The sequence below is a fragment of the Anopheles merus genome, chromosome X (genome assembly GCF_017562075.2).
Source record: "Anopheles merus strain MAF chromosome X, AmerM5.1, whole genome shotgun sequence".
Classification (NCBI taxonomy): domain Eukaryota; kingdom Metazoa; phylum Arthropoda; class Insecta; order Diptera; family Culicidae; genus Anopheles; species Anopheles merus.
In genome coordinates, this window is record NC_054081.1 from 7,587,188 (window position 1) to 7,599,816 (window position 12,629).

At 43.9% G+C, this 12,629-nt stretch overlaps 2 protein-coding genes across 2 annotated transcripts; both read left to right on the forward strand.

Annotated features, from left to right (window-relative positions):
- The first annotated feature begins 554 nt into the window (after positions 1–554).
- Positions 555–3,264, forward strand: LOC121596027 (GATOR complex protein NPRL2). Its single transcript, XM_041920598.1, has 3 exons — positions 555–714; positions 810–991; positions 1,103–3,264. Exons 1-3 carry the CDS (start codon positions 688–690, stop codon positions 2,085–2,087), a joined length of 1,194 nt encoding a protein of 397 aa, XP_041776532.1. The 5' UTR covers positions 555–687; the 3' UTR covers positions 2,088–3,264.
- A 3,677-nt stretch (positions 3,265–6,941) lies between these two features.
- Positions 6,942–8,404, forward strand: LOC121589624 (putative pterin-4-alpha-carbinolamine dehydratase). The gene is made up of 3 exons (XM_041908691.1): positions 6,942–7,291; positions 7,520–7,597; positions 7,771–8,404. Exons 1-3 carry the CDS (start codon positions 7,067–7,069, stop codon positions 8,071–8,073), a joined length of 606 nt encoding a protein of 201 aa, XP_041764625.1. The 5' UTR covers positions 6,942–7,066; the 3' UTR covers positions 8,074–8,404.
- Positions 8,405–12,629: the final 4,225 nt, after the last annotated feature.

Sequence of the window (12,629 nt, forward strand, 5' to 3'; positions counted from 1 at the left end):
CGGTCGATTCCGGGCGATTCCGGTCGATTCCGGTCGATTCCGATCGATTCCGGGCGATTCCGGGCGATTCCAGACGATTTCGGGCGATTCCGGACGATTCCGACGATTCCGGACGATTCCGGACGGTTCCAACGACTCCGCACGATTCCGACGATTCCGACGATTCCAGACGATTCCGGACGATTCCGGGCGGTTCCGGCTTGTCAGATTGAACCTACCCTTCGGAACTGGGTCCGAAATTTGTTGGAATCGTCCGGACCCAGTTCCGCTTTTTTGTGCGTTTTGCCCAACTCTAGTCGAGTCCCGAAGACCCCGGATAATCGGCGCTCCACTGTTTTCTTGAATCGATCTTAATGCTGAATCTGGACTAACGACTTATCTCGGGGCCATTCGTGTAATTGATCCCATTCCAGCGTTGAACCTTGGAATTGGATATTTCAAGCATCTAAAATGATCTACAGTGAGCTACAGTGAGCAACACGCACGTATAAACGTAGCAAAATGTTGCGCGTCGTGTAAACGCGGCTTCCTTTGTTATGACAAACACCATTTGTTGGTGCGTAAACGTCACCAGCGGAGCCTATCAGCAATCCCAACCCGCATCGGCCACCGCTCGGGTGCTGTGCCCAGGGATTTCGTTTGTTTAGTTTTAAGTAAATATGTAACTGCGCTTCGCTAACGACAACGATGGACCGGGAGCAATTGCACCGCGAGGTAAGCGTTTCGCTTTGGGTCGCTCCGCTCCGCTTCACTCGCTTAACATCGAATGTTTGTTTGCATGGCGGCGCTGGTTTGCTTGCTGTTTGTAGCCCAAATCCGGCAAGGCGAAGGACGGCCCGATCCGCTGCATACTGCTGAGCGAGTTCCACGTGGTGGCGGGGTCGAAAATCAGCTGCCAGGTGCCGGAGAACTTCATCACCAAGGAGGTGTTCGACTCGATTCGCACGTACATCATACCGAAGCCGCAGCTGCAACGATGCATCCTTACCATGTGAGACCATAATCCTAGCCAGCGCGCAATATTTGTTTGTCCCCACAATTACAGCCTTCACTCAACTTGCCCCCCCCCCCCTTCTTGTCTCCTTCTTTCTGGCGCCCGCAGCAACACCCTCGGCCACAAGGTGATCGGCTATCCGGTGCGCATCAATCACGTGCGCTACCAGCGGAACTTTTTCTACTTCAACCTGTGCTTCGTGTTCGACTCGTGGTCCCGGACCGTCCAGTACGAGGCGGTGGTGAAGAAGCTCGCCGAGTACCTGCTGATGATGGAGGAGGAGGGCTCGTTTCTGTCCAACGCGGAAAACAACGGCAACATCTGCAACCTGCTGTCGTGCATACTGCGCGACCTGAACCAGCGCCAGGTCGCGACGATCGTGGAGGGCGACACCACGATCTACCTCAAGATCGGGCCGCTCAAGGCGGACCCGCCGGCCGTGCAGGACCACCAGGTGCCGCTGATGTGCCGCGGGTTCGAGGACACGGACCCGGACTCGTGGGACCTGACCACGCAGCAGGTGCTGCCGTTCATTAACGGCATCAATCACGTGGCCCGCATCGCGGCCGAGGCGGACGTCGAGAATCAGCTGGTGAAGTCGTGCATCCAGAACCTGGTGTACTACGGCGTGATGCAGCTGCTGCCCCTGCTCAAGTACAGCAACGTGTACATGTGCACGCGCGAGCTGCAGAAGCTGACGCGCGACCGGGCGCTGGCGGACGAGTGCCGCCGGTACGTGCAGCTGCAGCACGCGGAAAAGGTGGACACGGTGCGGCTGCCCAGCCTGTTCAGCATACTGCAGCTGTACTCGCAGATGACGCACGGCGTCACGCTGCGCTCGCTGTGCCAGCGGCTCTGCCCGCGCGACAACAACATCGACGAGCGGAAGCTGGTGTCGTTCGGGCTGCAGCACAACCTGATCCGCTGCATCAACAAGTACCCGATCTTTACCGGCTCGATACCGACGCCCAAGCACAAGCTGTACACCGGGCTGAACAGCTTGGACGAGATCTGCTGCAAGACGGGCCTGTCGCCGAGCCGGATCGAGCAGGAGATCGACATGGACTCGAACGTGACCGTCATTTGGAAGTAAGAACGCCCGCCCTCTCCCCCAGCGTGGCCCCCACGCTCCTTCGCCGAGCCGCTGCGAGGCACCGTGCTGCCAGCCCGCATCGCCCCGCTGTGCTCTGAATGTGTTTATTTGTGTGCTTTATTTTTGTTTGTTTCTCGTTTTATCTGTTACTCTGCAACTTTACACCCTGTCTTTTTCCAGGTATTTTTAAATTGTTTAGTGTTAGGTTAGGTTATCTACATACATGTCGGGCACTCCTAGGACCCAGAGAAAAAAAAGCTTTCGAAGCATGCAAAGCAACAGCAACCACCTGAAGCCGTGTAAGGTTCTGGTTCAGGTTCAAAATCGGTACCTCAGTTTTAACTCGTTAAGTGTGCGTTTGTGTGTGTGTATGTGTGTGTAGGCATTAGCAATCTAGCAGCCGAGCAAAGGGAAAAATATGTTCCAACGTTTACTAGACTGAAGTTTTACAACCCACAAAACTGTCCGATTCTACTCTATGCACACGTGTAACTCGTGTCCTACGTAGCGTGCGACCTAGCAGACGAGCGTGCAGCGCAGAACGGGCGTGAGATTAGGTCGCCAGGCCCATGCTGGGATGTCTATTGCATCCTTCAAAATAACAATAAACCAATGTTTCCATAATAGCAGCGTAGCTTTAGCACATCTGTCTATCAGGCCGGACATCGGAAGCACCCGTCTATTGCTGCCATTTTGACTGTCGGTATTATTTAGCTCAGACGTTGGTTTCTCCACTCAGCTAGGCACAATGATTGGGCATGGTATGTCGCCGGAAAAGCGCACGAAACAAGCACAAAACTCACGATTAAATGCAATAGAGAACATGGGTACCTTTTATGCTTTGAATTGTTTACAATATTCAACGGTGCAGCTCGTTTTGCTGCGATCGGTTAATAGATGAGATTTTTTAGGGGTTTGGTAAACATTGCGAGCATCTTCAATATCTTCATGTGCCATCAGTTTGAGGAAAATGCTGAAAAAAATAATTTTAATTGACGTAGGTCGTATGTGTATACCCACATAGCAATTGTAAGTAACAATTATATATTTTCAATTTCTAGCAACTCATTTTAAATGTAACATTTAAGTTTTAACCTCATATAAATTATAATAATAAGTTTACCAAATACATCGAAAGGTTCTAAAATTGTGTAAATATATCGTGCTTATACCTATATCCCATAACTGTTACTACATCTATTCTATTGTTTTAGTTCAATTTCAGCCCTGGAGCTAGTTTGACTTTTTGATAATATGAATGACTTGAATTTTGGACTGTAGGGCCATTTATGAGAGTCACAAAGTTGATATCATACAAACTTTTCAGTGATTTCTGTATCTTTTTCGGATTATAAACAAAAATCAGCATTTTTGGCACTTTTCTCTGAACACCGAAGTCGCATATTGACTCTAAAATTTCGGTTTATTTGGAATGGGTTTGTTTGACTCACATAATATCGGCCCTTATGTGTGTAAATCATAGCCAATCGTCTTGATCTGAAAATCGTTCGGCAAGCCAAATCGATTTTGATTGATTGGAACATTCTCTGATTCTAGAAATCCGATTGACTTGAAATTTGGAATAAGTGTGTGGAAACCACAGCCATCTTTCTCTGGAATTTTTCGTAGAATTTTTTGAGCAAAACTAACCTGTTTTTTTATTATTTTTTGCAATACCCCTATTCCAGGCAACCGGGGTTGCCTGGGGTAGCCAGCGACTTTGGAGTTGTGATGGGTAAAGTTGGCAAAATCTGGAGTCGACTCCGATCCGACTCCGATAAATTCTGAATTGACTCCGCAAGCTAGGTACGCGCTGCAATATCCGGAGTCGTCCAGAGTCGTTCGGAGTCATCCGGAGTCGTTCGAAGTCGTTCGGAGTCATTCGGAATCATCCGGTGTTGGAGTCGTCCGTAGTCGTCTGGAGTCGTTCGGAGTCGTTCGGAATCGTCCTGAGTCGTCTGGAGTCTTCCAGAATCGGCTGCAGAAGGAGTCATCCGGAGTCATTTGGAGTCGGTCTCGGAGCCAACCTCGGCTTGTATAGGAAGTGCACGCGCAAAGTGAAAGACAAAAAAACACAAAGAAAGGAAATGCCTGATCAGAAGTACATTAAACTAGTGTTGGGAATTTCGTTAAAAAAAAGGAACGGAACGGAACTAGTTCATTTTTCAAAAAGAACGGAACGTGAACCTGGGGTGCAAAAGTACCGACCCAGAGCTTAGAAGCCAAACTGTCATCCGGGGGGGGGGGGGGGGGGGTTGTTAATTGTTACAGGATATAAAAAGGCGTTTCTTCAATCTGAAATCATATCTGACACCAAATCTAGATGGGTTCAATCTATGTCCAGTAAGCTGTACCAGCTGTGCTAATATAAAGCATGCATTTATTATCTAGCATTTTTTAACTTTTTAGATGCGACGACCATTTTCGATCAAAGCCTTCCTGTACCACTGATAGGCTTGGCAATCAGTAACTTAAATGCCCATAGCAGGATAATCATCCCAGCGTATGGGGGCACGATCCATTCGAGGATTTTACCCATGCCGAAGTTATTGAGCGGTCCGAGTTGACGATTGTATCACGAGATTGACTAATTATTTGAATTTCACTTACTACTTAAAACAAATAGTTTTTTTTTTTTTTTACATAAATCGTTTACAACATCACGGCACTCAAACGGTTGTCGAATGGAACAGAATGCTTCGAATCGAATGGCTAAATATTGGAATCATGGATCAAGTGGATATCGTGGCATAAAAAATAAATACATTTTATTCTTCGTTGTTCATACTCACATATTATAATACATTTTTTCCAACCCGTTCTGCCATATGAGTACAGATTTAAATTTTATAATAATTATTTGTCTAGTTAAGATAAGCTAAATTATATCAAAAAGTATAATAGATGTTACAATTTGCACCATAATACCAAATGCAACACCATTTTTGGTTTCGCTTATCACGATTTTTATAAACGATACGCGACGAAGTGCGATGAATATTCCTGTGAGCATGGGAGAGTGCACAGGCAACACATACTGTGTGCGAGAAAGAGTGAACAAGTATCTTGCATGCAGCAAGCAACAGCCGGCCAAAGCCGGTTTTTTCAAAGAACGGAACGCACGAACGATAGCACCTTGCTAACAATATTGAAGCGGCAAAGACCGGAGTGAACGGAAAGAACGAATTGAACGGAACGGAATGAACGGAAAGAACGGAAAGACCGAAATGAACGGAACGGAACGGAATGAACGGAACGGAACGGAACGGAATGAACGGAATGAACGGAATGAACGGAATGAACGGAATGAACGGAACGGAATGAACGGAACGTAATGAACGGAACGGAACGATTTTGTATAAAGGATCGGAACGGAACGGCCTACATAAAGAACGGAACTTTTTTACTAGGTTCGGACCGGAACGGCCAACACTACATTAAACCACACGGCTCCTATTGACTCCGACGAACTCCGACTCCGAACGACTCCGAACGACTCCGGGCGGATCTAGTGGTTCCATTTTGCCAGAGTCGGAATCGGACTAACAATACTCGGAGTCGGATCGGAGTCGTGGGTACGCTACATACACCACATCACTACTTCGGAGGCTTACAACGTTTGAATGCGTAATGCAATATCGATGCAATATTTCGAAGAAAATTTAATAAACTAATGCAGTTTCTTTAACTGTTCAAAGATTGGTTCAACTCGCTACCGGTTTGAAGTTATAACTTTTCAAAGTCGACAGGATTTATTTGAAAAATATTACAATTTGTAAAAAAAACGTTTTTTTCAGTACTTCACAAAATTTTCACAGCAAAATGGCTGTAGTAGTTTTCAGAACTGTATATAACACGTCTTGCATACATTTTTCAGAATCTTTCTACAACTAATGAAAAAGATAAAGGAGTTTCGATTTGAATAAAAACCGTTACATTATAACCGTAATAGGTAGAAAGACACCAACATCAAATAAATTTCACACGCAATGTTTAAATTCAGTCTCTTTACATTGTATAATCAACATAACTTACTAATGATAACCTTTTGATAAAGTTTTTGCATTTTTAGTAATTGTGTATTTTATAAAATTTTTATGACAAATGTGTAGTAACGGTTTTTATTCAAATCGAAACTCCTTTATCTTTTTCATTAGTTGTAGAAAGATTCTGAAAAATGTATGCAAGACGTGTTATATACAGTTCTGAAAACTACTAGAGCCATTTTGCTCTGAAAATGTTGTAAAGTACTGAAACAATGATTTTTTTTTTAAATTGTAATATTTTTCAAAAAAAAAAACCTGTCAACTTTGAACAGCTATAACTTCAAACCGGTAGCGAGTTGAACTAATCTATGCACAGTTATAGAAACTGCATTAGTTTATTAAATTTTCTTCGAAATATTGCACCGATATTGGATTACGCATTCAAAAGTTATAATCCTCTAAAGTCGCTGGCTATCCGTGCAGCCACCGTTGTCTGCAATTTGTTTTTTCGATTGACAGTGACAGGCAGCCGTTAGTACAGGTAATCCTCGAAATACGCGGTGTTATAGGTTTGACAGTTCTTTAAGCAAATTCGACTAAATTGACACATCACTTTCTGGTCAAATGTTATAATACTTTCAAGATGGTTGAAAATTGCAATAAACAGTCAGAACTATATCAAAAGATTTATTTATTGGCTGAAACCTATAAACGCCAAGGAATGTAACGAGAAAGCTCGAGATATTCTGGCTGGGAAACCGTGGAATTCATCGTACGAGATACGCGGCATTTTGCGACCATGTTTGAGATCCCCATTAGCGGCGTATCTCGGGAGTCGCCTGTTTTGCTAATGTCAGTTCGGGAAACGTCAATTTTGCTTCGCAGCACTCCTCATCCTCATACACCTTGTTAAAGTGCACGCGAAAAATAATACAAAAAAAAACTACTCGCACTACAACAAACCAGTGGAAAAGCGGAAAATCAATTGGAAACATGCCAGGAACGATGCTTGCTCGCATGCTGCAGCCCCAAAATTCGGTGACGTGTGTTCCGGCCCGGCTGACGGTCGAGAGGTTCTATGGAGTCGTGGCCAAGGCGCGCTGCCGGGTCCGAGCGGCGTTGCGGGCCTATGCGCTGCAGAGCGGGATCCAACCGCTGAATCTGCCACTCGCGGGAACGGTCGGCACCAATACTAGCAACGCTGGCCCGATTCCGAAGGTACGGCCGTAACTGCTGGTCCGCACGCATTCGCGTTGTTTACAGCGTCTCCCTCACTCCTCCCGGGCCGCCCCTTCTCTATCTCCGCCCCCCCCCCCCCCCCCCTCCCTTCTACCATCATCGCGCTCCATCGCGTGGAGCCGTTCACTTTTTTTTTCCTCCCGACCCTGAGCAGCTCACAATCTCCATCTTTCTCGTTATTCATCTCGTTACATTCCCAACGTACAGTCGCCCGAGTACCGCGTGCACCGAACCGTCCCGTATCGAACCTACTCGAGTGCGGCCATTATCAAAAAGAAAAAGATGGTAAGTGTCACCGTTTGACCTCTTTACTTTTTAGTGTTTTTTTTTTTGTTTGTGTAAACTGCTCCCGATGCCAACAGGTGGCTGAAGGAACCGATGGAGTTTGGCTGCAATAACTAAATCATAATTTTATGCCATTTTTGTGTTACGTTTCCCTCCCCCCCCCCCCCCCCCAGCTTGCTAAACTGACCGAAGCGCAGCGTACGGAGCTGCTGACCCCGCTGTTCGCCGCCGGCTGGACCATGGTGAAGGACCGGGATGCCATCTACAAGGAGTACCTGTTCAAGGACTTTAACGAAGCGTTCGGCTTCATGACGCGCGTCGCACTGAAGGCGGACAAGATGGACCACCATCCGGAGTGGTTCAACGTGTACAACAAGGTGCAGGTGACGCTCGCGACCCACGACTGTGCCGGCCTGAGCGAGCGTGACGTGAAGCTGGCCCAGTTCCTCGACCAGGTTGCGGCTGTTGCCAAGTAAGCGGAATTGATTAGGCAGATAGGAAAAAAGGGGGTAAGGGTGGGGAAGCTTACGTGTTGCTAAGCTAAGGAGTGGATTGGCGGTTAGGAAATGGTAGCCCGTGCGCCTGGTTGGTTGCATTTTGATGCAAGAAAAAAATAGGGGAAAATCTGTGTTGCAGAGCAGAAGAGGAGCGCGCCACGCATATTGTAAAACAAAAACGAAAAATGGCCTCCCCGTTGGTGACAACAAGGACGGCCATGGTACCAATAATCTCTGCCGCTCAAACTTAACTGCTCCGTTTCGTTCCTTTCGTTTTTTGTTAAATAAAAACATGAAATTCATACGAAAATCTCTCGCGTCCGTGTCGCAACACGCCACTGGTCGGCTGGCCCAATCATTTCGCCCCCCTGTCGAACGATTTCATCCGAACCGGACAATCAGGAGCTTTCTATGGAAAAGCGCACGCCGCATACGCAGACGCACGGGAGGACGGAGCAAAATGGTCACCCTTCGTGTGTTTGCTACAGTGCCTCGACTAAAGATAGGCATAGAATTTTGGATTTTTTTACGGAACACACTACAGTGGCGGGTATTCATAATCAGACGGCTAGATTTACTTCAAACTGCGGTTATATGCGGAAATAATGTTGAAGAAAAAAAAATACGATCAAGTTACCTAATATATTAACCGTCCCAAATTACGCGATTTGGAGCATTCCCTAAAATGATGCACGTTCCCGAGCAAACGTAGTAGGTTCCCCAAACGTACCTAGAAAACCGTAACAAACGTAACTTAGTAGTCTTGGCCGGAACGGTGGGAATGATGAATGCGATTAGAAACCCAAGTGCCACAAATCCACTAAACGACCACTAAACGGCTTCTAAACGCCTCAAATTCTCTACCTAAACGGAATATAGAAAGACTTCGTTTAGCAGACGGCAAACGACTCATGCATTCTAAAAATAGCAAAAAAGTTGGTGGCGCCATCTGTTTGTGGGATACCCAACCTGTGGAGCTTCCTCGCTTGGAGGAGAGCTTTCTCATTTCCTCTGTACTGTTGTATGGTTTCGCATTGAAGTTATGCATCGCTAGAACTAGAACGGCGATACGATTGTTTAAATACTAAACTCCAACGGAAACCACCAGCACTGAAGCAAGTGAGATTTGAGCAATGGTCATTGGTGTTGATACCCACGTATCTAACCACACGACCATTTATATAGATTTTTGCTCTGAAAGTTAGAAGGCTATATAGGTCATAATAAAATGCAACTTGTCGAAACACATTGCAAGAAAAGGATAGCAATATAATGATGAGTTGTAATACGCCATCTATTGATCAAACCAATGAAGCTGTGGAGCTTTCATTTTTTTTCTATGGATATTCAATTTTCCAGTCGTTTAAGCTTAATCTGTGGCGCTTGGGAAGGCTGTTGTGAACAATTGCCGGAACGCCTTGCTTGGTGTAGTGTTGTTCTCGACTCACATTTTAAAAGTTCCTACCATGGTAAAAAAAACATGTAAACGGCCCCCCAGTAAACGGCACATCTTATACGAGTTTTTTTTTTATTATTTGAAGTTTATTTGATTAAATTGTACTGCTTTGACACATCCAGCGTCAAATGCCAAATAATTTCCCTTGTAATTGAATGTTTAAAACCATTTCAAAAAGTTTAAAACTGTTATATTTTGTCAGAATCATATCAAATCATTAAATATTTGGCTACAACCACCCCCTACGTGCAAAATTACACGTTAATTAGCGATATTTTGGCTGGAAATCACGTGATTCGAATTACGCGGAAATTCGAGATATGCGGTATTTTGCGGCCGTTTTTGGTCCCCATTAAACGTGTATCTCGGGGACCTCCTGTACTACCGGCCACAATAGTAAGCCGAGTTTCACAACTTGTCTGGTTTGGTAGCTCATCGGAGAAGATTTTTCTTCCTTTAAAATCTATGGAAACCCCAGATATTACTAACTTATATGCACAACACCAAGGTGATACAGTCTGTACCCGAGCTATCCCAAGCGCCACAGATTAAGCTTAAACGACTGGAAAATTGAATATCCATAGAAAAAAAATGAAAGCTCCACAGCTTCATTGGTTTGATAAATAGATGGCGTATTACAACTCATCATTATATTGCTATCCTTTTCTTGCAATGTGTTTCGACAAGTTGCATTTTATTATGACCTATATAGCCTTCTAACTTTCTGAGCAAAAATCTATATAAATGGTCGTGTGGTTAGATACGTGGGTATCAACACCAATGACCATTGCTCAAATCTCACTTGCTTCAGTGCTGGTGGTTTCCGTTGGAGTTTAGTATTTAAACAATCGTATCGCCGTTCTAGTTCTAGCGATGCATAACTTCAATGCGAAACCATACAACAGTACAGAGGAAATGAGAAAGCTCTCCTCCAAGCGATGAAGCTCAACTGGTTGGGGTATCCCACCAACAGATAGCGCCACCAGCTTTTTTGCTATTTTTAGAATGCATGAGTCGTTTGGCGTCTGCTAAACGAAGTCTTCCTATATTCCGTTTAGGTAGAGAACTTGAGTCGTTTAGAAGCCGTTTAGTGGTCGTTTAGTGGATTTGTGGCACTTGGGATGCGTTTCTCGATGTACACGCACAAGGAGATCCGCGGTTCACGAAATTTAACAGTGTCGGGCCAGTCTGGTGGTACAGTCGTCATTTCGTACGACTTAACTACATGCCCGTCATCGGTTCAATCCCCGAACAGAACGTGCTCCCATGCGTAGGACAGACTATCCTTCTATGATAATAAATAAGTCACAGAAAGCCGAGCTCCCTAGTGGGTACAGGCAGGCCTTGACCGTCAATGGTTGTTGTGCTAAAGAACAAAAAAATACTAAATGGTAATTATTTTCCTAGTACTATGTTACAAAATATTTTTTTCAAAAAAAAAATGCTGAAAAGTACGAAAGAAAAAATTCTTACTGAATAGTATTACTTGAAAAATGTTGAGAATGCAGTCATTTAACTTTTTAAAGAATACATAATTATGTACAGTGGTACACCGTTTATTCGGGCTCATCGGGAATCGATCTCGCACGAATTATACACTAATACGGATAGTGGGGGTCCTAGTAAGATTTTTATCGCAAAATCTTTAAGGTTTTATTTTAATTACATTATGTTTTGGTAAAACCAGCATAGTTTCAATGAACTTCATGTTTGTTTGATGAAAATATTTGAATTCGACATGAGTTTTAGCAATTTTTTAATTAACCGTATGTTCTGATAACGGCTTTTTTAAATATTATCCTCAGCACACAATGTCACCTTTGTATTGAAGTGTCATTTCTTAACAACACGGATACACGGACAGCTGCATAAAAGGTATCCTACTGAATGAGCTTTTTTTGTTAAACAACTTCCCTACCCGCAAATTTCCGTTAAATGCCTTCTAATCGCCTTATAATCGCCGGCGAATTGAAGGCGATCAGCAGTGCATTTAGCAGTAATTAAATGCCTTTGAAATATGTCATTGAAAAATTTCGCTTTTGATTTGAAATTTGAAATTGCAACTGTCAAAAGAAAACCTTACAAGCGTCTTCGGCACTGCGCTGTTGTAGTGTTCCCAGATATGTGCGTGAGATTCGATAGCACGATTTACGTGTTATGTTCTCTTGCGTTAAGCTCTGAGCTATTTCACTTTATTAAATATGGTCTGCATTATTCGGTTGTTAAAGACCAACCCGTTGAAAGGTATTAATATATCAAACTTATTTCGATAACTCTAGTAAAAGGAGAAATGAGATACATTTTTCTCCCATCCTGATTATGAAGGGTAAACATAGTCATTATTATGTTTTTTAAAAAGGTGTTTTTAAAATTTCGCTTCACATAAATTTGATTTGTTCTAATTATAGCAAGAAAATATTAATTTAAAAAGAAATAAACACAGAAAAAATATAATAAAAATTAGGATTTGAACACACGCTTTCTCTGTACGGAACTAAAAGCGTTGTCACTACTCTAGTTGGCAGTTACATTAGTGAGGGTGCAAAACCAGTATATTAACAAGCTAAGATGGCGGCAAGTTATCTGTTCTCGTTGAATCAAAAGTTGAAAGATTTCGAAGAGATCCCGTTTCAGCCGTGAAAGTTTCGGTTGAAATCTTTATTCGCCTTCTAAGGCGACTAAGGCCTTAAATGCCTTCTGAATGCCTTCAAAGCCGTTTAATGCTGGTAGGGTTATCATTACACTTTCGCGTATAGTCGAGTTACGTGGAGGACTCTGGAGCGAACAAACCGCGTAACCAATTATACCGATGTGACACGTAAACTGTCAAAATTTTGAAAGCTATGCATCTCCGAAACCTCTTTAGTCGAGAAACGCGTAACTCGGGAACAGACCGTACAGTAAGTGCTAATGCAAAAATATAAAATTTTGCAATTGTTTGTCCACAAATGCTCCCCCCCCCTAACAAATAGTAAAAAATAATCCAATAATGTAGTTTTATGTTGCTCTTCATAATGGTTGGAAAAATAAAACACACACAAACTGTGAAACTCACTCGAGTCGAAAACAGTTTCCACCC

Excerpts from the sequence above, each read along its gene's own strand:
- LOC121596027 (XM_041920598.1), top strand. The coding sequence starts at position 688 with ATGGACCGGGAGCAATTGCACCGCGAG. Across the intron at positions 715-809 it reads GGGAGCAATTGCACCGCGAG|CCCAAATCCGGCAAGGCGAA; the intron begins GTAAGCGTTTCG and ends TGCTGTTTGTAG. Across the intron at positions 992-1,102 it reads CAACGATGCATCCTTACCAT|CAACACCCTCGGCCACAAGG; the intron begins GTGAGACCATAA and ends TGGCGCCCGCAG.
- LOC121589624 (XM_041908691.1), top strand. The coding sequence starts at position 7,067 with ATGCCAGGAACGATGCTTGCTCGCATGCTGCAGCCCCAAAATTCGGTG. Across the intron at positions 7,292-7,519 it reads ACGCTGGCCCGATTCCGAAG|TCGCCCGAGTACCGCGTGCA; the intron begins GTACGGCCGTAA and ends CCCAACGTACAG. Across the intron at positions 7,598-7,770 it reads TTATCAAAAAGAAAAAGATG|CTTGCTAAACTGACCGAAGC; the intron begins GTAAGTGTCACC and ends CCCCCCCCCCAG.